A 26,889-nucleotide genomic window follows, 5' to 3' on the forward strand; every position below is an offset into this window, starting at 1 on the left:
TGGGGAATGTGTTTTGGGGTGTCATTTTACATATACCCATGCTGGGTGAGAGAAATATCTTGGCAAAAGACAACTTTTCCCATTTTTTTATACAAAGTTGGCATTTGACCAAGATATTTTTCTCACCCAGCATGGGTATATGTAAAATGACACCCCAAAACACATTCCCCAACTTCTCCTGAGTACGGCGATACCAGATGTGTCACACTTTTTTGCTGCCAAGGTGGGCAAAGGGGCACATATTCCAAAGTGCACCTTTCGGATTTTGCAGGCCATTTTTTACACATTTTGATTGCAAAGTACTTCTCACACATATGGGCCCCTAAATTGCCAGGGCAGTATAACTACGCCACAAGTGAACCCATTTTGGAAAGAAGACACCCCAAGGTATTCCGTGAGGGGCACGGCGAGTTCCTAGAATTTTTTTTTTTGTCACAAGTTAGCGGAAAATGATGATTATTATTTTTTTTCTCTTTTTTCCTTACAAAGTCTCATATTCCACTAACTTGCGACAAAAAATAAAAAATTCTAGGAACTCGCCATGCCCCTCACGGAATACCTTGGGGTGTCTTCTTTCCAAAATGGGGTCACTTGTGGCGTAGTTATACTGCCCTGGCAATTTAGGGGCCCATATGTGTGAGAAGTACTTTGCAATCAAAATGTGTAAAAAATGACCGGTGAAATCCGAAAGGTGCACTTTGGAATATGTGCCCCTTTGCCCACCTTGGCAGCAAAAAAGTGTCACACATCTGGTATCGCCGTACTCAGGAGAAGTTGGGGAATGTGTTTTGGGGTGTCATTTTACATATACCCATGCTGGGTGAGAGAAATATCTTGGCAAAAGACAACTTTTCCCATTTTTTTATACAAAGTTGGCATTTGACCAAGATATTTTTCTCACCCAGCATGGGTATATGTAAAATGACACCCCAAAACACATTCCCCAACTTCTCCTGAGTACGGCGATACCAGATGTGTCACACTTTTTTGCAGCCTAGATGCGCAAAGCGGCCCAAATTCCTTTTAGGAGGGCATTTTTAGACATTTGGATCCCAGACTTCTTCTCACGCTTTAGGGCCCCTAAAAAGCCAGGGCAGTATAAATACCCCACATGCGACCCCACTTTGGAAAGAAGACACCCCAAGGTATCCAATGAGGGGCCTGGCAAGTTCATCGAATTTATTTTTTTCGCATAAGTTAGCGGAAATTTTTAATTTTTTTTGTTTTTTCTCACAAAGTCTCACTTTCCGCTAACTTAGGACAAAAATTTAAATCTTTCATGGACTCAATATGCCCCTCAGCAAATACCTTGGGGTGTCTTCTTTCCAAAATGGGGTCAGTTGTGGGGTGTTTGTACTGCCCTGGCATTTGAGGGTCTCCGCAATCATTACATGTATGGCCAGCATTAGCAGTTTCTGCTATTCTCCTTATATTGAGCATACAGGTAATGAGATTTTTTTTTCCGTTCAGCCTCTGGGCTGAAAGAAAAAAATGAACGGCACAGATTTCTTCATTCGCATCGATCAATGTGGATGAAAAAATCTCTGCCCAAAAATCTCTGCCCAAAAAAAAAATGGAGGGGAAAGGCGTCTGCCAGGACATAGGAGCTCCGCCCTACATCCATACCCACTTAGCTCGTATGCCCTGGCAAACCAGATTTCTCCATTCACATCAATCGATGTGGATGAATAAATCATTGCCGGGATTTTTTTTTTTTATATATATACAAAGTGTTTGCCAAAGCATAGGAACGCCGCCTCCTCCTCAGCTCGTATGCCTTGGCAAACGTATTTGTTACTGCAGAGTAGAAATCTCGTCTTGCAGCGCCGCATACATCTGACAGCAGCGCAATGCTTCTGTCAGAATGCACATCAGTGCTGCAGCTAGTCGATCGGTTGGTCCACCTGGAAGGTAAAAAAAAAAAAAAAAAAACAGGCCGCAACGCAATAATTTTATTAACTTTGGAACAGAATATATAAACTTTAACTTTTTTAACTGAACATTAACCTTTTTGCTTACTGGTGTTTTTTTGTTTTTTTTTACCTTTATAGAACAAACCTCTCCTTCCCCATGGGTCAATGTGCAAAGCGCAAATCGCCCAAAGATGTGGCAAAGTGCGTTATGCACTTTGTCCCAGGTGAAAGGAGACGTTTGCAGCAGCTGTGAGTGAATGGGCCCTAATAGCCCTGTGTGCCTGTCCTGGTGAGATGATCCCTATGCTAATAGTGTACCTGTGAGTGGTACTTCCCGAAACACTCTCCAAAGCATAGGGCAGGGTGGTCAGGACAGAAATAGCGGGTGTCACGCCTTATTCCACTCATGCTACAGACACTACATCTTTTTCGGGGTGACGGTTGGGTTGAGGTACCAGGAACGACATTGGGGAAATGTCGCTCGTGTAGACGGCTAACTACACTGGTGGATGGGGCCACGGAACCTCCTGGGTACAGGAGGTTCTCGATGATCTCTTCCTGAAATTTGAGGAAGGATCCAGTTCTCCCAGCCTTACTGTAGAGAACAAAACTATTATACAGAGCCAATTGAATTAAATATACAGACACCTTCTTATACCAGCGTCTGGTTCTGCGGGAAACTAAATACGGAGACAACATCTGGTCATTGAAGTCCACCCCTCCCATGAGCAAATTATAGTCGTGGACTGAGAGGGGCTTTTCAATGACACGGGTTGCTCGCTCAATTTGTATTGTCGTGTCTGCGTGAATGGAGGAGAGCATGTAAACGTCACGCTTGTCTCTCCATTTCACCGCGAGCAGTTCTTCGTTACACAGTGCGGCCCTCTGTCCCCTTGCAAGACGGGTGGTAACGAGCCGTTGGGGGAAGCCCGCGCGACTAGTTCGCGCGGTACCACAGGCGCCAATCCGTTCTAGAAACAAATGCCTAAAGAGGGCCACACTTGTGTAAAAATTGTCCACATAAAGATGGTACCCCTTGCCGAATAAGGGTGACACCAAGTCCCAAACTGTCTTCCCACTGCTCCCCAGGTAGTCAGGGCAACCGACCGGCTCCAGGGTCTGATCTTTTCCCTCATAGATCCGAAATTTGTGGGTATAGCCTGTGGCCCTTTCACAGAGCTTATACAATTTGACCCCATACCGGGCGCACTTGCTTGGGATGTATTGTTTGAAGCCAAGGCGCCCGGTAAAATGTATCAGGGACTCGTCTACGCAGATGTTTTGCTCTGGGGTATACAAATCTGCAAATTTCAGGTTGAAATGGTCTATGAGGGGCCGAATTTTGTGGAGCCGGTCAAAAGCAGGGTGGCCTCTGGGACGGGAGGCGGTGTTGTCACTAAAGTGCAGGAAACGCAGGATGGTCTCAAAACGTGCCCTGGACATAGCAGCAGAGAACATGGGCATGTGATGAATTGGGTTCGTGGACCAATATGACCGCAATTCATGCTTTTTAGTTAGACCCATGTTGAGGAGGAGGCCCAGAAAAGTTTTAATTTCGGAAACTTGGACTGGTTTCCACCGGAAAGGCTGGGCATAAAAGCTTCCCGGGTTAGCGGTGATAAATTGTGTGGCATACCTGTTTGTTTCTGCCACAACTATGTCTAAAAGCTCCGCAGTCAAGAACAGCTCAAAAAATCCCAGGGCCGAACCGATCTGAGCTGTCTCAACCCGAACTCCAGACTGGGCAGTGAAAGGGAAAACTACAGGTGCGGCTGAAGTTGGGGACTGCCAATCAGGGTTTGCCAGCACCTCAGGGATTCTAGGGGCTCTACGGGCACGTCTTTGCGGTAGCTGCGACGGGGTCACTACTGCACGTGCCACCGTACCAGCTTCAACTGCCCTTCTGGTGCTCACTACTTCACCAGGTTGTACGGCAGTGCTGGTACTAGGTCCAGGGAGGGCTGGGCTGCTGGTGTATGCCTCACCACGTAATCCGACAGCACTAGCCCCACTCTGCTGCTCTTGAAGCGGATCCTGCGCAACCTGTGGTCTAGCGACACGGGGCCGGGTACGCCTGGTGCTATCAGGGACCTCAGCCTCCTCGTCCGAACTTTGGGTCAGAGAGCCACTGCTTTCTACAGGTTCGTATTCTGACCCGCTGGATTCATCAGATGAGGGTTCCCACTCCTCATCCGACTGGGTCAGAAGCCTGTAGGCCTCTTCAGAAGAATACCCCCTGTTAGACATTTTGGGCAACTAAATTTAGGGGTATTCCCTGAGACTACCCAAGAAAAAAAAAGCAAGCCTGTCTTACAAAGGGGAGGCTAGCGAAGTACCGGAGGCCGCTGCGGTTGATAATAAATATCAAAACTGATTTTTTTATCGCCGCAGTGTGTGTAAAGTGATTGTGCAGTGATCAAAAAAAATAAAAAAAATTTGTCACTGCGGTGGGGCGGGCGTGGGCGAAAGCACGTGTGGGCGACCGATCAGGCCTGATCGGGCAAACACTGCGTTTTGGGTGGAGGGCGAACTAAAGTGACATTAATACAATTATAGATCTGACCGTGATCAGTTTTGATCACTTCCAGATACTATAAAAGTACAAATGCTGATTAGCGATACGCTAATCAGCGAATAACGGACTGCGGTGCGGTGGGCTGGGCGCTAACTGATCGCTAACTACCTAACCAAGGGGCCTAAACTATACCTAAAACCTAACAGTCAATACCAGTGAAAAAAAAAAGTGACAGTTTACACTGATCACTTTTTTCCTTTCACTAGTGATTGACAAAGGGGTGATCAAAGGGTTAATTGGGGTTCAGGGGGGTGATCTGGGGCTAAAGTGTAGTGTTGGTGTACTCACTGTGTAGCCTGCTCCTCTGCTGGATCCAACCGACGAAAAGAACCAGCAGAGGAGCAGGCAGCCATATAACAGATCATATTTACAAATATGATCTGTTATCTGGCTCTCTGATTGGATTTTTTGAAAATCATCAGCTTGCCTGCCGCGATCATTGGCTGGCAAGCTGATGACGAAATGGTCCTCTACGAAATGCCGGCCCGAACTCCGCATGCGCGGGCCGCATAGCGCGTCATCTCGCCTCTCGCGAGATGACGCGTATATGCGTCGTTGTGCGCAGCGCTGCCGCCTCCGGACCGCACATCTGCGTTAGGCGGTCCGGAGGCGGTTAAGGAGATTAGATTTGGATTGCCCCTACTAAGTATATGGAGGGATGTGAATGATGACGCTAATCTAGGCCATTAAAGAGGTTGTGCAGTATCAGAAAAACAATGTCAGATTAGTAGGGGTCCGACTCCTGGCACCGCCGCCTATTTGCTGTTTCAAGGGGTTGCTGCCTCCTCTTCATTGTTTACCTGCATGTCATCTAGCTTGTAGTTGTTGTGCAGGGTAATTACAGCTGCTCGTCACCCCATTGCCACCGCTTCCCTTGTGTTGCAGTCACAAGGGCCTTAACATTGGCCTCCAGGTCTGCCATGTACAGAGGCCTATTAGGACCTGCCAGAAGCAGAGTCTAATAGGCTGATTTCAGTTTTACACTAACAGGCATAATGGACTGCAAAACCGAAGTGTAGGAGTGCAGAGATCACAATAACGCCTATACAAGCGTCATAGGTGCATGGACAGGGCATTTTACTCTCTAACAAAAAAGTCTTAGGCCTCTTGCAGACAAACGTGTCCAGATAAGGTCCTGATGCGTTGCGGCAAACCCGCGCGAGTAGGTACTAAATTGTGTTCCATTGTTCAGTTTTTATTGCGCGGGTGTAATGTGTTTTGCACTCGCATGATAAAAAACTGAATGTGGTACCCAGACACGAACTTCTTCACAGAAGTTCAGGTTCAGGTTTGGGTTAGGTGTTGTGTAGATTGTATTATTTCCCCTTATAACATGGTTATAAGGGAAAATAATAGCATTCTGAATACAGAATCCATAGTACAATAGCGCTGGAGGGGTTAAAAAAATAAATAAAAATAATTTAACTCACCTTAATCCACTTGTTCGAGCAGCCGGCATCTCTTTCGTCTTCTTCTTTGAGGAATAGGACCTTTGATGACGTCACTGCGCTCATCACATGGTCCATCACAGGGGTGTGGAAATTTTTTAAAAAAACTACTTGTCGAAGGACTAAAGCGGGGTCTCAATCTACTTGTCCCTCATGACAATCTACTTGTCCTGATACAAAAAGTAATTTTAAATCAAAACCATATTTAAGTGAATCCCTTTAATGTACATGCCATACTGGGGCAGTGAATCCCTTTAATGTACATGCCATACTGGGGCAGTGAATCCCTTTAATGTACATGCCATACTGGGGCAGTGAATCCCTTTAATGTACATGCCATACTGGGCCAGTGAATCCCTTTAATGTACATGCCATACTGGGGCAGTGAATCCCTTTAATGTACATGCCATACTGGGGCAGTGAATCCCTTTAATGTACATGCCATACTGGGGCAGTGAATCCCTTTAATGTACATGCCATATTGGGGCAGTGAATCCCCTTGATGTACATGCCATACTGGGGCAGTGAATCCCTTTAATGTACATGCCATATTGGGGCAGTGAATCCCCTTGATGTACATGCCAGTATGGGGAAGTCCCCGCCCCCCCCCCCCCCTATTCATGGAGGGTGAGTGGCTGGAAGTTGGAACCTGGCAGCACTCCTATTGACACTTCAATTGCAGGGAGAAGAAGCAGAGCGGCAGCCTGACAGCAGAGCATAGCTGACCCAGAGCAGTCACCACACACACTACCTTCTGGGCTGTCTATCACGGCACGGGCTGCCACCATGTCAGGAGCTCCTACTACAGCCGCTGACTAACGTGTGCCTCCGCTGGGAGCTGACTTCCGGCCTGCACAGGAGCGCTGATAACACTGCGGTAAGCAGCCCGGACTTGCTGCACCGGGCTGTGTATTAGAGGAAAACACGGCTCAACCCTAGCCCTGCTACTTGCCCGCAGGGCTAAGCTGCCTGCACAAACTACCTGCCCGGCGCCCGGAACTGCATGTCCCGGGCGTCGGGCGATAGGAATTCCACACCCCTGCATCACATGATCTTTTACCATGGTGATGGATCATGTGACGGACCATGTGATGTGCGTAGTGACGTCACCACAGGTCCTTTTCCTGTGCACAGCAAAGAAGACAGAAGAGATGCCGGCTGCGCAAACAAGTGGCTTAAGGTGAGTTAAATTATTATTTTATTTTTTATTTTATTTTTACCCCTCCAGCCCTATTGTACTTAGCATTCTGTACTCAGAATGCTATTATTTTCCCTTATAACCATGTTATAAGGGAAATAATAATGATCGGGTCCCCATCCCGATCATCTCCTAGAAACCGAGCGTGAAAATCGCACTTGCTTGCAGATGCTTGCAATTTTCACGCAGCCCCATTCACTTCTATGGGGCCTGCGTTGCGTGAAAAACACTGAATATAGAACATGCTGAGATTTTCACGCAACGCACAAGTGATGTGTGAAAATCACCGCTCATGTGCACAGCCCCATAGAAATGAATGGGTCCGGATTCAGTGCGGGTGCAATGTGTTCACCTCACGCATTGCACCCGAGCGGAAATCTCGCCCGTGTGAAAGGGGTCAGGATTCGTTCACGTCACGCATTGCACCCGCGTGACGTGAACACATAGCACCCGCACTGAATCCTGACCCATTCATTGGCCCCTTTCACACGAGCGAGTTTTCCGCGCTAGTGCAATGCGTGACGTGAACGAATCCTGACCCCTTTCACACGGGCGAGATTTCCGCTCGGGTGCAATGCGTGAGGTGAACACATTGCACCCGCACTGAATCCGGACCCATTCATTTCTATGGGGCTGTGCACATGAGCGTTGTTTTTCACGCATCAGTTCTGCGTTGCATGAAAATCGCAGCATGCTCTATATTCTGCGTTTTTTTTTTTTTTTTTTTTTTTTTTTTTTTTTTTTAATTGTTTTATTCGTTTCACCATACAATCTAGAAACAGTACAGGATTCCGAATACAGCATCAATACAGAGGTGATACATTATTTTATCAATTTCATACACAACAATAGAAAATATCCCAACCCCCCCAATTCCCCCTCCCCCCCTCCCACCCAACTAGGTCATTTCAGCAAAACTGTCTCCAGGTTCGATCAAACTGTCTCTCTAGAATCCTCTGATATATGTCCTATCAGTATTCCTCCAGGCTCACTCCCTTTACTTCACATTAGAGGTTAAATGGCTAGCCTCCCCAGGGTGCCTTTGAGGGCCTCTAGACTATACCATTCTGTATATTTGAATGACTGCATAATGTCCTTAATTTCCTCCTGCGTATAGTTATTGGCAATAAACAGTTTCCACCGTTTAAAAAACCCTTTGGTTTTCTTGTCTTTATTCGACTCAGTGTCCAACTTGTCTAGGAACATAAAATGAACCATCTGCACCTTCACATCTGGAAGCCCAGGTACCTCTGCCTTCAACCACCGCTGTAGTAGGCATCTTAGTGAAATCACCAGAACTGCATCTACTATCAAGGGGGGAGAACTCCGCGATTCTGCAAAGTCATGAAATAGCATAGCTTCTGGAGCTAGTCTCACGTCATACTTCCAGATTTCCCCAATCCAATTTCTTATCTGTCCCCAGAATTTCTGCACCTGCGGGCATAACCAAACGCAGTGCGCTAAGTCTGCCTTTTCCAAAGCACATTTCGGGCAGGCAGTAAGGAAATTCACATCCCCTGGTCTCCTGGGAAATGTGAAGGCATAGATGGCCGAATGGATTAATCGCAAGTGAGACTCTCGCCACACCTCGCATGGAACAGCCCTGCACACTCTAAGCCACCCCTGCAGAATTTTGTCAGGTGCGACTGATATATTCAGCATCTTCTCCCACCTTTTAAAAAGGACCTGTGCCGAGGACTTATTACCTGATTCACGCAGCACTCTATAGATATGCGAAATGGAAAGTCTATTCTTGCTAGCTCCTAAGGAGAAGATCAAAGAATTACCCGCACATTCACTCGTTACATCTTTCAGCCTCTCCTTACAAAAAAAATGTATTTGCTGGAAGGGGAGCACATGCGAGTTGCCCAGATTATATTTTTGACTTAACTCTGGAAAGGTGAGATATCTTTTCTCCTCTACGTGGAGAAGATCAAGCAGGGTATTTATGCCTCTCATCTGCCATACCTTAAACATTTTGTTCGAGACCCCTTGTGGGAATTCAGGATGTTGCCAAAGCCCCATTATTCTAGAGGCCAAAAAGGGCCTCTTAGCTAGCTTACGTGCCTCTCTCCAAGCTATCATCGTATCTCGCAATACAAGCGAATTCTTCAGAGGCAATGGCAAAGCCTGTCTTCTGGTGTGAAGTAGATTCGTTAGTGGCCAGGGGTGAGCCAATTGTGACTCTAGCTCAAAATTAGAGAAATGGCCCGTGCCATGTATCCAATCCAGACCATGTCTAAGAAGACACGCCAGATTATAAATTCTAACATCTGGTACATTTATCCCACCCAACTCCCTAGGCAGCATCAATGTCTTCAAGGCAATACGCGATCTCCTACCTGACCACAGAAATTTAACAAATAATGAGTGCAAGTCATTGATATCAGAGTGCTTCAAGAGTAATGGGATTGTTTGTAACGGGTACAACAACCTAGGGAAACATACCATTTTAATCAAATGGCTCCTTCCTGACAGGGACAACGGAAGACTCTGCCATCTACCCAGGTCACTCTTAATTTTTTTAAACAAGGGAAGGAAATTCAAATTATAGAGGGTAGAAGGGGATTTTCCTATACGTATTCCCAAGTAAGTGATCTGGGAGTTACTAATCCTGATACCTTCACACGCCATCAGGGGTGCCCCTCTGCCTGTCAATTGCTTAAGCGGCAATAATACACATTTATCTCGGTTTATTTTAAAACCTGACACCGGCCCAAAAGAATCCAGGAGGTTCAGGACTTTCTCCATATCTTCCAAGGGGTCGGCCATAAACAACAAAACATCGTCTGCAAACAGAGATGTATATATTTCCCTTTTCCCTACTTTAATACCTCTGAAAACGTCACCCCCCTCCAACATACGGGCTAGCGGCTCCAATGTCAGGTTAAATAACAACGGGGAGAGGGGACATCCCTGACGCGTTCCCCTACACAGCGGGAAGGGAGAAGACAAGAAGCCCGGAATTGCTATCCTAGCCCTGGGAGACGTATAAAGTGTCGAGATGAAGGTACGGATTGAGCCACTGAAACCCATTCGATCCAAGATCTCATCCAACCAGTCCCACCTGACATTATCAAAAGCCTTCTCCGCGTCTATCGCAAAAAGCGACGGACGCGGAGAAAGACAGGTGTTCCACTGAACTGCATCCAGCACCGTCAACACCTTTCTGATATTGGTAACAGCCGCCCTACCCTTAACAAATCCAGACTGGGAAGGGGACACCAAACCTGGCATAAAAGAAGATAATCTGTCCGCCATAATCTTCGCCACCAACTTAAGGTCCACATTGATTAAAGATATTGGGCGATATGAGGAGGGGTTCAAGACATCTTTCCCCGGCTTAGGGATTAACTTGATATGCGCCAAATTATCTACCGCTGATAACGGTGAACCCGTCAATAACCCATTATAAACCGCTGCCAGCGGGGCTTTTATCTCATCACCCAGCATCTTAAAGAACTCGCCCGTATAACCATCAGGCCCCGGAGCCTTATGTAAATGTAAACCTTTAATGGCTAAACAGACCTCGTCTTCAGATATTGGAGCGTTCAGTGTCTCCAGCTGGGTGGTTGCAAGAGTAGGCAGCTTCATACACCTGGAGAGAAAGGACGACAAAGGGGCCTTGGGACCAGGGTCTCTATAGAGATCTCTATAGTAGTCGCCCAGAATAGCAACTATTTTTTCAGGCCTATCATGAACAACACCCCCAGAATCAGCTATTTTTAAAATATGTGCCTGGTTCCTAGAATTTTTAATAAGATTAGCCAACATTTTTCCTGACTTATTTCCTCCTCTAAAATATCTATTTTCCACATTGGACATGTCACACTTGATTTTCCTTTCATACCATAACTCGTACTCCCTTTTAGCTAGGTGCCAAGTCTCTTTATTCTGTGGGGTCATGTTTGATTGATATGTTGTATAGGCCACTCGCAGAGAAGAGCCAAATTTCTGAAGTTGATCCGAAATTTTTTTCTTCAGGCCCCTGACATACGCTATGATCCTACCTCGAAGAACGGCCTTAGCCGTGTCCCAGAATAGCGACGGATTCTCTATGCTAGATATGTTGTCTCCCCTATATTCCAAAAACCATCCCTTGAGAACCTCATTAAACCCACCATCATTGTACAAATATGAGGGAAATCTCCAGATGATGTCCTGCCCCTTCGGCCGGTCTTCAGAAAGCACAATAGAAATCGGACAATGGTCCGAAATTACCATGTCATGAATCTTTGGATCTAACACTCTCGGCCTCAGGGAATCCGAAACCAGAAAGTAGTCGATCCTGGACCAGGAATCATGAGGAGGTGAAAAAAAAGTAAAATCTCTATCATCTGGATTGACTACTCTCCATATATCTGTCAGAGCTGTGTCTCTCAGGAAGGGCTCCAGTACTTTATCATGGACATGTACATGTGGGGTTTCCGTACCTCTACCGAGACGTCTCCTATCTTCCCTCATATTGACTACTGTGTTCAAATCACCGCCAACTAACTGTTTGGGCATCGTGTCTCTATTTATTCTTATCGCTAAATCAGCAAAAAAATGCTTGTTATCTCCATTTGGGCCATAGACATTATGCAGCTTTATTTCTCCCGCACCCGTGGTAAGATGTAGTGTACACCACCGCCCTGAATCATCTGATTCCACTCCAAGAATGTCATACACTAAATTCTTGTGTAACAGGAACAGTACCCCTGCTTTGTGCTGTACTGCTTGGGATCCCACGACTCTTCCTACCCAGGATTTTTTCATGCGACAAAAGTCACCTTCTAACAGGTGAGTTTCCTGTAGCATTGCAATATCAGCCCTCAAATGCTTTAATCTTTTTAAGATCATATTACGTTTCTGAGGGGAGCGTAGCCCTTTAACATTCCAGGATATAATTTTCAACATCGTGAAGGGAGCATATAGATCCCTCTGAGACAGTATTGTGCCAGTGACCAACTGAACCCCCATAGAAACAAGCCCTCCTTCCCACCCCCCCACCCTCCATATTACAACAAACCCCAGTGAACCTAAACATTTCCAGAGCAAGGCGCACTATATCCACTCCTAGTGCATTCCTTTACAGCTCACATTGACTTCACTTTTTTCCGAATGCGGAGACAGACAAACTACTATTGCAAATACTCTCTAGCTCCAGAGAAACAGTTGAGACAAAGGAAAAATAAAAGTACAGTATGGCTAAAAACAAAAGCATACATCAAACATAGTGCAAAATATTAAGGCTGGTATAGAAAGAGCACTTCTCACAAATCATTCTTTCCTAGCAGCATTGACCTCATGACTCTCCTAGTAAGGATGTAGACCCCACATAAGAACTATAGGATTACTACATTTTACAGTCCTGTAGAACCACCTGGCGAATCCGATGGTATCCTCAGCGATTCCTCCTGGGGCGAACACCATCCGACTGATCTGTGTCTAGCGACGGATCTTCTTGCAAGCTTTTAAGCAAGTTCCTTTGACCTCGCGTTACAGGACCTATTTTCCCGTCTAAATCAGCCGCTGCTTTTTCAGGTGAGGTATAGGTTTTACTGGAACCATCTAGTTTGAAGACTCTCAAGGTAGCCGGGTAAAGCAGGGCGAATTTCACTCCTCCACGATGAAGCTGTGTACACAGGGGGGAGAAAGCTTTGCGCTTTTTCGTCACCTCCATAGAGTAGTCCCCAAACATAAGCACTTTCACTCCCCTAAGTAGGATGGGTTCTTTGCGGGCCTTAAAAGCCTTAAAAACTGCCTCCTTATCTGTGTAGTCCAGATATCTCATGATAATTTGCCTCGGTCTGTTCGGCTGATCATCTATGGCCACCCGGGGAGGGCCCACTCTGTGCGCGCGCTCCACTTTACAGCGCCTCGCTATCCCCAAGGCCTGAGGCAGTTCCAGCTCACAAATGTCAATCAAGTCCCCCTGGGGTATAGATTCCTGCAACCCCACTAACCGTAAGTTGTTGCGCCGGGACCTGTTCTCCAGGTCGTCTATTTTCTCCCATAAGCGCTTGTTGTCGGCCAGGGCTGTCTGAAGTTTTAGGAGAATCGACTCAGTGGTGTCCTCCATTACTTGGATTCGGCCTTCCGCCTCCCCTAGTCGGTTCTCGTGTTGCTGGACTGTGTCCTGTAGCTGTCGCATCACATTAGCGACCGACGCTGCCAAAGTCTCCCGCAGATCTGGGGCCAGTTGTGTGGCTACCTCCACCGCCAGCTCTTTATAATCAATTTGCGGTTTACCGCTCGCACTGCCCGGCGATTCAGCTGCCACTGTCACCTCAGGCATAACTGGCGCCATATTTGAAGCAGCCTGCTCTTCCTCGGGCAGTGAGGAAGCCGCTTTGCCTTTCGTTTTTTTGCCCATATTCGTCAGGAACCGATCCATATGTTATAGTCGCTCCTTATGGCAGACGAATCGTCCGATCTCCGGCTAAATACAGGCAATATGAATCTGTTTGTGCCTCAACTGTTACGGAGCTCCCGTGTCTGCCGTCCTCACATGTCGGCGCCGGAACCGGAAGTCTATTCTGCGTTTTTCACGCAGCCCTGGCCCCATAAAAGTGAATGGGGCTGCGTGAAAAACGCATTGCATCCGCAAGCAAGTGCGGGTGCGATGCATTTTTCACTGATAGTTGCTAAGAGATGTTGTTTGTAAACCTTCAGTTTTTTATCACGCGCGTGAAAAACGCATCAAAACACATTGAACCCGCGCGGAAAAAACTGAACGCAATCGCAGACAAAACTGACTGAACTTGCTTGCAAAATAGTGCGAGTTTCACTGAACGCACCCTGAACGCATCCAGACCTAATCCGTCACACTCGTGTGAAAGAGGCCTTAGGCCCCTTGCAGACGAGCGTGTCCGGATGCGTTGCGGGTGCGATGCGGCAAACCCGCGCGAGTAGGTACCCAATTGCATTCAGTTTTGACTGCGATTGTGTTCCGTTGTTCAATGTGTTTTGCACGCGCGTGATAAAAAACTGAATGTGGTACCCAGACCCGAACTTCTTCACAGAAGTTCAGGTTTGGGTACAAGGTTGTGTAGATTGTATTATTTCCCCTTAGGCCTCTTTTACACAGGCGTCATATTTTTGGCACGGATAAGAGGCGGGTGCGTTGCGGGAAAATGCACGATTTTTCTGCGAGAGTGTAAAACATTGTAATGCGTTTTGCACTCGCGTGAGAAAAATGGCGCATGTTTGGTACCCAAACCCGAACTTCTTCACAGAAGTTCGGGCTTGGGATTGATGTTCTGAAGATTGTATTATTTTCCCTTATAACATGGTTATAAGGGAAAATAATAGCATTCTGAATACAGAATGCATAGTATAATAGTGCTGGAGGGGTTAAAAAAAAGAAAAAGTTAACTCACCTTCTCCTCTTGATCGCGTAGTTCCCGGTCTCTTTACTTCTTTAATGATGAGCTGTGGGCTAAATGACCTGTGGTGACGTCAGATCACATGCTCCAATCACATGGTCCATCACCGTGGTGATGGAGCATGTGATCTGACGTCACCACAGGTCCTTTAGCCCACAGCTCATCATTAAAGAAGTAAAGAGACCGGGAACTACATGATCAAGAGGAGAAGGTGAGTTAACTTTTTTCTTTTTTTTTAACCCCTCCAGCACTATTATACTATGCATTCAGTATTCAGTGAATAGACTGTCACCTAGAAACCATGCGTGAAAATCGCACCGCATCCGCACTTGCTTGCGATTTTCACGCAACCCCATTCATTTCTATGGGGCCTGCGTTGCGTGAAAAACGCAGAATATAGAGCATGCTGTGATTTTCATGCAACGCACAAGTGATGCGTGAAAATCACAGCTAATGTGCACAGCCCCATAGAAATGAATGGGTCCGGATTCAGTGCGGGTGCAATGCGTTCAACTCACGCATCGCACCCGCGCGGAATACTCATAAGGCCCCTTTCACACGAGCGTGACGGATTAGGTCCGTGTTCGTTCAGGGTGTGTTCAGTGAAACTCGCACTATTTTGCAAGCAAGTTCAGTTGTTCAGTTTTTTTTTGCGTGGGTGCAATGCGTTTTGATGCGTTTTTCACACGCGTGATAAAAAACTGAAGGTTTACAAACAACATCTCTTAGGCCCCTTTAACACGGGCGAGATTTCCGCGCGGGTGCAATACGTGAGGTGAACGCATTGCACCCGCACTGAATTCGGACACATTCATTTCTATGGGGCTGTGCACATGAGCGGTGATTTTCACGCATCACTTGTGCGTTGCGTGAAAATCTCAGCATGCTCTATATTGTGCGTTTTTCACGTAACGCAGGCCCCATAGAAATGAATGGGGCAGCGTGAAAATCGCAAGCAAGTGTGGATGGGGTGCGATTTTCATGCACGGTTGCTAGGAGACGATCCGGATGGGGACCCGATCATTATTATTTTCCCTTATAACATGGTTATAAGGGAAAATAATAGCATTTTGAATACAGAATGCATAGTACAATAGGGCTGGAGGGGTTAAAAAAAAATTAAAAACAATTTAACTCACCTTAATCCACTTGTTCGTGCAGCCGGCATCTCTTCTGTCGTCTTCTTTGAGGAATAGGACCTATGATGACGTCACTGCGCTCATCACATGGTCCATCACATGATCTTTTACCATGGCGATGGATCATGTGACGGACCATGTGATGTGCGTAGTAACGTCACCACAGGTCCTTTTCCTGTGCACAGCAAAGATGAAGACAGAAGAGAAGCCGGGCTGCGCGAGCAAGTGGATTAAGGTGAGTTAAATTATTTATTTATTTTTTAACCCCTCCAGCGCTATTGTACTATGCATTCTGTATTAAGAATACTATTATTTTCCCTTATAACCATGTTATAAGGGGAAATAATAATGATCGGGTCCTCATCCCTATCGTCTCCTAGCAACCTTGCGTGAAAATCGCACCGCATCCGCACTTGCTTGCGATTTTCACGCAGCCCCATTCACTTCTATGGGGCCTACGAAAAACGCACAATATAGAACATGCTGCGATTTTCACGCAACGCACAACTGATGCGTGAAAATCACCGCTCATGTGCACAGCCCCATAGAAATGAATGGGTCCGGATTCAATGCGGGTGCAATGCGTTCACATCACGCATTGCACCCGCGCGGAAATCTCGCCCCGTGTGAAAGGGGCCTTAGGCCTATTAATACGTGTTAGACTGTTCTCTGCCATTCATGAATGCAGTGCGCACTATGAACGGCACAGGCAGCACAACGATACCGCCGGTGCCTGAAATATCCAATAACAAAGCTCTGTATAGCAAGGAGCTTTGTTATTTAGAATGAAGCTGCTGATTGCTCAGTTTGGGCTGGCTGCCGGAACGTACGGTGCAATGCTCTGAAGCTGTGAGGGGAGCGGCACCGCAATCTTCAGTACTACTAGCGGAATGGTGGCCTGGCAGGTTAAAGGGCCTCCTGGTGGGCATTAAAGGGGTTATCCAAAAATAGCAAATACCACCTCATATGCTGTGCCCCTCACAGTGAATATACTTACCCTGCTCCCCGCGCCGCTCCTGGTCCCCGCACCGCCGCTTCTCCCCGTGCACGGATAAAAACATCCAGTGTCGCGGAGTAAGGAGCAGCCAATGGAAGGCGGGGATGGGGGGATGGGAATGAGCCCTCTAGCGTCACCCGAGATGCTAGGGAGGCTCATCCCCGTCTGCCATTGGCTGCATCCTCCCCGACACCAGGAGTTTTCATCCATGCACGGGGAGAAGCCGCAACGGCAGTACGGGGACCAGGAGCGGCGCTGGGAGCCAGGTAAGTATATTTACTGTGAGGGGTCCGGCACATGGGGGGGCATTTGCTAATCTTGGATAACCCCTTTAATAAATGTTTATCATAGTGCCTACATGGGGTTTCTAAGCAGTATATTGGACTGTACTTTATCACTTGGCTATAATTGCCTGCTCTACATTAACTACAGAACCCTCCCCGGGGCTTATTAACACTATCCTGGAGGGAAAGGAATGCTGGTATTTACATGGTATTGTACTGGGAGGGGAGTGATGTTATTGACATGGGACTGTATGTTGGAGGGGGATAGAGGGAGATAAGACATGTTATTTACATAGGACTGTATGTTGGAGGGAGGGGAGACATATTATTTACATGGGACCAGGCTCAGACTCGCCCACAGGGGAATCGCCTGCTGGGCCCCTGAGAAAGCTGTGCCCCCAGTCCACCAGCACAGCATCTATAAATAACCTTTATCAATGTAAAAAAAAACTGGGTAGGACTATACAGTTTATTATTATAGACCCATCGGAAGGTTAAGATGGCTTCTAGGAATAGAGGCAGGCCAGCCAGTATCCTCTGTTCCCTGGGACCCACTTTTGGAAGTTGTTGCAGAGATCCCCATAATCAGCGCAGAAGATATATAGAAAAACGGCTCCGGATTCAATACAGGTCCTCTAAAACTTCTCCTTTATTTTGGTATAAAATAGTACAGCAGACACATCCACCTTGTATACAGTGATTGTTATTGAATCCGGAGCCGTTTTTCTATATATCTTCTGCGCTGCCTTAACCACCTCCGGACCGCCTAACGCAGATGTGCGGTCCGGAGGTGGCAGCGCTGCGCACAGTCACGCATATACGCGTCATCTCGCGAGACGCGAGATGACGCGACTATGCGCGCGCGCATGCGCAGTTCGCGCCGGCATTTCGCACAGAAGTATTTTGTCAGCAACCTGCCAGCCAATGATCGCGGCTGGCAGGTTGCTGATTTTTAAAAAATCCAATCAAAGTGCCAGATAGCAGATCATATTTGTAAATATGATCTGTTATATGGCTGCCTGCTCCTCTGCTGGTTCTTTTCGTCGGTTGGATCCAGCAGAGGAGCAGGCTTCACAGTGAGTACACCAAACACTACACTATAGCCCCTGATCACCCCCCTGAACCCCAATTAACCCTTTGATCACCCCTTTGATCACCCCTGTCAATCACAAGTGAAAAGAAAAAAGTGATCAGTGCAAACTGTCACTTTTTTTTTTCACTGTTATTGACCGTTAGGTTTTAGGTATAGTTTAGGTCCCTTGGTTAGGTAGTTAGCGATCAGTTAGCGCCCAGCCCACCGCACCGCAGTCCGTTATTCGCTGATTAGCGTATCGCTAATCAGCATTTGTACTTTTATAGTATCTGGAAGTGATCAAAACTGATCACGGTCAGATCTATAATAGTACTAGTGTCACTTTAGTTCGCCCTCCACCCAAAACGCAGTGTTTGCCCGATCAGGCTTGATCGGTCGCCCACACGTGCGTTCGCCCACACCCGCCCCACCGCAGTGACAAAAAAAAAATTTTTTTTTGATCACTGCACAATCACTTTACACGCACTGCGGCGATAAAAAAATCAGTTTTGATATTTTTTATCAACCGCAGCGGCCTCCGGTACTTCGCTAGCCTCCCCTTTGTAAGACAGGCTTGCTTTTTTTTTCTTGGGTAGTCTCAGGGAATACCCCTAAATTTAGTTGCCCACATGTCTAACAGGGGGTATTTTTCTGAAGAGGCCTACAGGCTTCTGACCCAGTCAGATGAGGAGTGGGAACCCTCATCTGATGAATCCAGCGGGTCAGAATACGAACCTGTAGAAAGCAGTGGCTCTCTGACCCAAAGTTCGGACGAGGAGGCTGAGGTCCCTGATACCACCAGGCGTACCCGGCCCCGTGTCGCTAGACCGCAGGTTGCGCAGGATCCGCTTCAAGAGCAGCAGAGTGGGGCTGGTGCTGTCGGATTACGTGGTGAGGCATACACCAGCAGCCCAGCCCTCCCTGGACCTAGTACCAGCACTGCCGTACAACCTGGTGAAGTAGCGAGCACCAGAAGGGCAGTTGAAGCTGGTACGGTGGCACGTGCAGTAGTGACCCCATCGCAGCCACCGCAAAGACGTGCCCGTAGAGCCCCTAGAATCCCAGAGGTGCTGGCAAACCCTGATTGGCAGTCCCCAACTTCAGCCGCACCTGTAGTTTTCCCTTTCACTGTCCAGTCTGGAGTTCGGGTTGAGACAGCTCAGATCGGTTCGGCCCTGGGATTTTTTGAGCTGTTCTTGACTGCGGAGCTTTTAGACATAGTTGTGGCCGAAACAAACAGATATGCCACACAATTTATCACCGCTAACCCGGGAAGCTTTTATGCCCAGCCTTTCCGGTGGAAACCAGTCCAAGTTTCCGAACTTAAAACTTTTCTGGGCCTCCTCCTCAACATGGTCCTGACAAAAAAGCATGAATTGCGGTCATATTGGTCCACGAACCCGATTCATCACATGCCCATGTTCTCTGCTGCCATGTCCAGGGCACGTTTTGAGGCCATCCTGCGGTTCCTGCACTTTAGTGACAACACCGCCTCCCGTCCCAGGGGCCACCCTGCTTTTGACCGGCTCCACAAAATTCGGCCCCTCATAGACCATTTCAACCAGAAATTTGCAGATATTTATACCCCAGAGCAAAACATCTGCATAGACGAGTCCCTGATACATTTTACCGGGCGCCTTGGCTTCAAACAATACATCCCAAGCAAGCGCGCCCGGTATGGGGTCAAATTGTATAAGCTCTGTGAAAGGGCCACAGGCTATACCCACAAATTTCGGGTCTATGAGGGAAAAGATCAGACCCTGGAGCCGGTCGGTTGCCCTGACTACCTGGGGAGCAGTGGGAAGACAGTTTGGGACTTGGTGTCACCCTTATTCGGCAAGGGGTACCATCTTTATGTGGACAATTTTTACACAAGTGTGGCCCTCTTTAGGCATTTGTTTCTAGAACGGATTGGCGCCTGTGGTACCGCGCGAACTAGTCGCGCGGGCTTCCCCCAACGGCTCGTTACCACCCGTCTTGCAAGGGGGCAGAGGGCCGCACTGTGTAACGAAGAACTGCTCGCGGTGAAATGGAGAGACAAGCGTGACGTTTACATGCTCTCCTCCATTCACGCAGACACGACAATACAAATTGAGCGAGCAACCCGTGTCATTGAAAAGCCCCTCTCAGTCCACGACTATAACCTCCACATGGGAGGGGTCGACTTCAATGACCAGATGTTGTCTCCGTATTTAGTTTCCCGACGCACCAGACGCTGGTATAAGAAGGTGTCTGTATATTTAATTCAATTGGCTCTGTACAATAGTTTTGTTCTCTACAGTAAGGCTGGGAGAACTGGATCCTTCCTCAAATTTCAGGAAGAGATCATCGAGAACCTCCTGTACCCAGGAGGTTCCGTGGCCCCATCCACCAGTGTAGTTAGCCGTCTACACGAGCGACATTTCCCCAATGTCGTTCCTGGTACCTCAACCCAACAGTCACCCCGAAAAAGATGTTGTGTCTGTAGCAGGAGTGGAATAAGGCGTGACACCCTCTATTTCTGTCCTGACTGTCCGGACCACCCTGCCCTATGCTTTGGAGAGTGTTTCCGGAAGTACCACTCACAGGTACACTATTAGCATAGGGATCATCTCACCAGGACAGGCACACAGGGCTATTAGGGCCCATTCACTCACTGCTGCTGCAAACGTCTCCTTTCACATGGGACAAAGTGCATAACGCACTTCGCCACATCTTTGGGCGATTTGCGCTTTGCACATTGACCCATGGGGAAGGAGAGGTTTGTTCTATAAAGGTAAAAAAAAAACAAAAAAAAAAAAAACACACCAGTAAGCAAACACGTTAATGTTCAGTTAAAAAAGTTAAAGTTTATATGTTCTGTTGCAAAGTTAATAAAATTATTGCGTTGCGGCCTGGTTTTTTCATTTTTTTTTTTTTTTCTTTTTTTACCTTCCAGGTGGACCAACCGATTGACTAGCTGCAGCACCGATGTGCATTCCGACAGAAGCATTGCGCTGCTGTCAGATTACACGCAAGTCGGTGTATGCGGCGCTGCAAGACGGGATTTTCTCCTCTGCAGTGACAGATACGTTTGCCGAGGCATACGAGCTGAGGAGGAGGCGGCGTTCCTATGCTTTGGCAAGCACTTTGTATATATATATATATATAAAAAAATAAATAAAAATCCCGGCAATGATTTATTCATCCACATCGATTGATGTGAATGGAGAAATCTGGTTTGCCAGGGCATACGAGCTAAGTGGGTATGGATGTAGGGCGGAGCTCCTATGTCCTGGCAGACGCCTTTCCCCTCCATTTTTTTTTTTTGGCAGAGATTTTTTCATCCACATTGATCGATGCGAATGAAGAAATCTGTGCCGTTCATTTTTTTCTTTCAGCCCAGAGGCTGAACGGGAAAAGAAATCTCATTACCTGTATGCTCAATATAAGGAGAATAGCAGAAACTCCTAATGCTGGCCATACATGTAATGATTGCGGAGACCCTCAAATGCCAGGGCAGTACAAACACCCCACAACTGACCCCATTTTGGAAAGAAGACACCCCAAGGTATTTGCTGAGGGGCATATTGAGTCCATGAAAGATTTAAATTTTTGTCCTAAGTTAGCGGAAAGTGAGACTTTGTGAGAAAAAATAAAAATAAAAAATCAATTTCCGCTAACTTATGCAAAAAAAAAAAAAATTCTATGAACTTGCCAGGCCCCTCATTGGATACCTTGGGGTGTCTTCTTTCCAAAGTGGGGTCACATGTGGGGTATTTATACTGCCCTGGCTTTTTAGGGGCCCTAAAGCGTGAGAAAAAGTCTGGGATCCAAATGTCTAAAAATGCCCTCCTAAAAGGAATTTGGGCCCCTTTGCGCATCTAGGCTGCAAAAAAGTGTCACACATCTGGTATCGCCGTACTCAGGAGAAGATGGGGAATGTGTTTCGGGGTGTCATTTTACATATACCCATGCTGGGTGAGAAAAATATCTTGGTCAAATGCCAACTTTGTATAAAAAAAATGGGAAAAGTTGTCTTTTGCCAAGATATTTCTCTTACCCAGCATGGTTATATGTAAAATGACACCCCAAAACACATTCCCCAACTTCTCCTGAGTACGGCGATACCAGATGTGTGACACTTTTTTGATGCCAAGGTGGGCAAAGGGGCACATATTCCAAAGTGCACCTTTCGGATTTCACCGGTCATTTTTTACAGATTTTGATTGCAAAGTTCTTCTCACACATTTGGGCCCCTAAATTGCCAGGGCAGTATAACTACGCCACAAGTGACCCCATTTTGGAAAGTAGACACCCCAAGGTATTCTGTGAGGGGCATGGCGAGTTCCTAGAATTTTTTATTTTTTGTCGCAAGTTAGTGGAATATGAGACTTTGTAAGAAAAAATAAAAAAAATAAAATCATCATCATTTTCCGCTAACTTGTGACAAAAAATAAAAAGTTCTATGAACTCACTATGCCCATCAGCGAATACCTTAGGGTGTCTACTTTCCGAAATGGGGTCATTTGTGGGGGGTTTCTACTGTCTGGGCATTGTAGAACCTCAGGAATCATGACAGGTGCTCAGAAAGTCAGAGCTGTTTCAAAAAGCGGAAATTCACATTTTTGTACCATAGTTTGTAAATGCTATAAGTTTTACCCAAACCATTTTTTTTTTTGCCCAAACATTTTTTTTTTATCAAAGACATGTAGAACAATAAATTTGGCGAAAAATTTATATATGGATGTCGTTTTTTTTGCTAAATTTTACAGCTGAAAGTGAAAAATGTCATTTTTTTGCAAAAAAATCGTTACATTTTGATTAATAACAAAAAAAGTAAAAATGCCAGCAGCAATAAAATACCACCAAATGAAAGCTCTATTAGTGAGAAGAAAAGGAGGTAAAATTCATTTGGGTGGTAAGTTGCATGACCGAGCGATAAACGGTGAAAGTAGTGTAGTGCCGAAGTGTAAAAAGTGCTCTGGTCATGAAGGGGGTTTCACCTAGCGGGGCTGAAGTGGTTAAACTGGGACACACCCAAGGCTTCAGGAGTCGGGAGCAATAAAAGACCAGGGAGGTGAGCTGGATAAAGTATGTGTGCAATATAAATCCCCATAATCAATCATCTTCTAGCATCTTGTTGCTGTCTGCCTCTATGTGGGCAGGTAATATTTGCATTTTGCTGTACAGTGGACCCCCAGAATGAATTTTACTGGTGGGCTCTAGGCATCCCAGTCCGACACTGCATGGGACTGTATGTTGGAGGGCGCTGGAGGGAGGGGAAATATGTTATCTAGGCTAGTAATAGTTCCTCTGCATGTTCACACCACCGCTACTTACTTCTGTTGTTCTGCTCCATTAGTTGAGCAAAACAACAAAAATAACGGAAGTGCTGGAACGGGCACATAACTGACACAAGCTGAGATGAGAAGACTCCATTGACTATAATTAGATCCATTCAGTTTACATTCGGGATCTTGCCTTTTTTAGACTACTTTCACACTAGCGTTTTTACTGGATCCGGCAGGGTTCAGCAAAAACGCATCCGTTACTGATAATACAACCGCCTGCATGCGTTATTAATGGATCCGGTTGTATTATCTTTGAACTCCATTGAAAGTCAGTGGAGGACTGATCCATCAGATTGTGTCTGAGAAAACGGATCCGTCCCCATTGACTTGCATTGTGGGTCATGACGGATCCGTTTTGCTTCACATCCCAAGATGGAAAGCAAACCGCAGCTGAGAACGGAAGAGAATGCATTTTGGAGCTTTCCATTCTATTCAGTTACGTTTTGTCCCCATTGACAATAAATGGGGACAAAACGGAAGCGTTTTCTTCCGGTATTGAGACCCTATGACGGATCTCAATACCGGAAAATATTAACGCTAGTGTGAAAGTAGCCTTACCAGACAAGAATCTGTGACAAAGCCCCCGAACGAGGCCTCCAACGCAGATGTGAACAAGCCCTTAACATTATGTAGGCCTACGTATTATTGATTTCAATTCCTGCAACTTTTGTACTCCTCCATCACAAAAAATACTAAAATGGCAAGAGGAGTATTTTTGCTCTTCTAGAAAAAATGTACTGCAACCTCTGTTGGAGTGGATACATTTCTTATCATTGTAATTGTACTGAGCTGCACAATAAAGGTATGGTGTACCAGTAATTGTTACCTTACATCAAACAACACATGGAAAAGCAGATAAACTATATTTTTTAAAAAATGCTACTTGACTGCAGCCTCTGATTATATCTTTATGAATATTTCAGATCCCTTGTAGGTGTCAAGTGAAGATGTATTGCTGAGCGCCATAGTCCATTCCAGTCCTTACGTAACAAGGTTTTCCTAGTAGTAAGTAAAGTTCTTACCTTTTTTACAATAGTATAATATTACTCCTGCCAGTACCAGTTGTATAATAAAAGCCCCAACATAAACCCATGGTCTTTTTTTACCTATAGGGAATAAAGAGAATAGAAGAAAGGAATACACAGTTAATCAAAGCAATAAAGGATAATATCTGGTATGAGGTTTTGCTAAACCTAATATCTATCTAAGCATCTAATGTAGTGGTAGGCAACCTCCGGCACTGCAGCTGTTGCAAAACTACAACTCCCACCATGCATACTTGTGCTGTTCTTCTCAGAACTCCTATTGAAGTCATTGGATCATGCCGGGAACTGTACTTTCATAACAGCAGGAGTGCCGGAGGTTGCTGACCCCTGGGCTAATGGGTAATGAGTGAGCAGTTTTTACTAAAACTAGATATAAGTTGGGTACCTCGCAGGATCTTTATCAGAATAGATAGACTATTTAGGAATCTGATGTGGCGCAAAAAAACTGCTAGGATCTGACGAGATACGTTGCAGAGAGGAAAAGATGCAGGGGGGCTCTCTATCCCCAACTCCTGGCTATATTATATATCTTCGCAGCTGCAGCAGTTGAGAGGGTGGGGAAGGATCCCTGGGGACGTTGCGTCTGGGGACTCACCGGTAGCTTTGCTGATAAGATAGTGGAACACCCTACACTACTGTATGATACATAAAGTCTGGCAGAGGTGTCGTGTTTTGCTGTCTATACAAGGCTTCACCCAGGTCACTGCTGTGTGGAAGAATCCCCAATTGCCTGAGGGGTTTTCGCCCTGGGACCGTAAGGGCGTGAAATTATATCAGCTGCAGAAAGATGGTGAGTTTAAGTCCTTTGAGCAACTTAGAAATGAGTTTGCTCTTCCTCACACAGCCTTTTATCAGTTTTTGCAGCTGGGACACGCATTTCAGGCCCAGGCGAACTCTATGTCACTTAAATGTCTGACTGTTCCAACAAATCCTCACGGGTTACTCCCCGAGTGGATTACTTTCATCCATTTATAGGAATCTATTTGTGAAATCAGTGACACAGGATACACTAGTGGTCAAGTATAAATGGGAGGGGGAGGTTGGACCAATATCAGAGGAACAATGGAAATCGATATTGGCATTGACACACCAGTTGTCGCTTTGTGGAGGCCAACACATGTCTCAACCTGTTCACAGGGTATATAGGACTCCAGCATTTCTGTTCAAGGAAGGAGTTAGACCTGATGCATCCTGTCCTCGGTGTGGAGTGAGTCCTGCTTCCTTGCTACACATGTTCTGGGACTGTGCAGAGCTTAATAAATTCTGGGCTGATGTGTTGGTAACTATTAAAGACGCGTACAATATTGAGGTCTCGGCTAATCCAGCGACATGTGTACAGGGAATACTGGACATTAAAAGCCGTCATTATCGTCTGGGAGTGCAACGTCTGCTTTTCCAGGCTAGAAAACTGATTGCTAAATACTGGCTTAGACCCCAGGCCCCATTGAGGTTGAGGGTTTTAAGAGTGAATAAGTTATGATAGCTACAATTCTTCCCTGATAAGAAATCATATTGATATCTTGCACCGTTTGTAGATAATATGCATAATGTGTATTACTGCTGAGACAATATATGTCAATTAAAGGAGATTATGTATACCTCATACTGTAATTTGTATGTGCAATAATATTTCTATTTTATTTCTACCTCTTGGAAAATGAATACAAATTATCTGATTAAAAAAAAACTAGATATACAAGTGAAAAAGAGAAACAACTTCTGAAACAGGAAATGTGGCAACGCAGGTAACATATGTGGCCTTAATGCAGTGCATTCTGCGCAGTGGTATTTCCTGCAGAAAGTCTACAGCATTTACTGTACAAGTGAAGCGGATGAGATCTCAGAAATGTCAGTTTATGCTGCGGGTTTCACCTGCAGCTTTCACCCTTTATAATGCAAAGACATAAATCACTGCAAAAGGTGCACCACAATGATATGCAACTGACAATACTGGCCAATCCCTCAGGCTGAGACTTTAGCCAATGTATTCCGGTCAGGAACACAACTGAGCCCTTTTGCACCACCGTCAAGGTATCTCAGTGTGGCTTTATAATGCAAAGCTTGAAAGCCGTGGAAGACCTACTGAAATATCAGCAGCAAGGCCTGAGCAAAAAACAGTCCATTTCAGGTTTGGTTTTTACAGCAGCAGATTTTGACTAGATTTGTAGGAGATTCCACAGCAGACCTACTACCTTTGGCTACACTTATGCTTGCCTCTTTTTGGAGGAAGCCATCCATGAACATGTAAGGCTACTTTCACACTGGCGTTTTGGCTTTCCGTTTGTGAGATCCGTTCAGGGCTCTCACAAGCTGTCCAAAACGGATCAGTTTTGCCCTAATGCATTCTGAATGGAAAAGGATCCGGTCAGAAATGCATCAGTTTGGCTCCGTTCAGTCACCATTCCGCTCTGGAAGCTGCCTGCAGCGTTTTGCTGTCCGCCTGACGAAGCGGCGCCGAATGCATCCGCTCTGGCACACAATGTAAGTCAATGGGGACGGATCCGTTTTCTCTGATACAATCTGGCACAATAGATA

General features: G+C 46.1%; 1 protein-coding gene and 1 long non-coding RNA gene across 3 annotated transcripts in view; one reads left to right on the top strand and one right to left on the bottom strand.

Moving 5' to 3' along the window:
* Positions 1-25,840, top strand: part of LOC122920271 — a 70,916-nt gene extending 45,076 nt beyond the window's left edge. The window contains exons 3-4 of the long non-coding RNA XR_006386900.1: positions 24,232-24,313; positions 25,492-25,840. This is a non-coding gene — a long non-coding RNA (uncharacterized LOC122920271). The remainder of the gene's footprint in view (positions 1-24,231; positions 24,314-25,491) is intronic.
* LOC122920269 overlaps positions 1-26,889 on the bottom strand; it is a 74,592-nt gene that overhangs the window by 19,822 nt on the left and 27,881 nt on the right. For both annotated transcript variants that reach the window (XM_044269647.1, XM_044269648.1), the window contains one exon: positions 24,331-24,414. In XM_044269647.1, the coding sequence (XP_044125582.1) occupies positions 24,331-24,414 (84 nt within the window). The remainder of the gene's footprint in view (positions 1-24,330; positions 24,415-26,889) is intronic.

This window comes from Bufo gargarizans, chromosome 10, assembly GCF_014858855.1.
Source record: "Bufo gargarizans isolate SCDJY-AF-19 chromosome 10, ASM1485885v1, whole genome shotgun sequence".
In the NCBI taxonomy this organism is placed as follows: domain Eukaryota; kingdom Metazoa; phylum Chordata; class Amphibia; order Anura; family Bufonidae; genus Bufo; species Bufo gargarizans.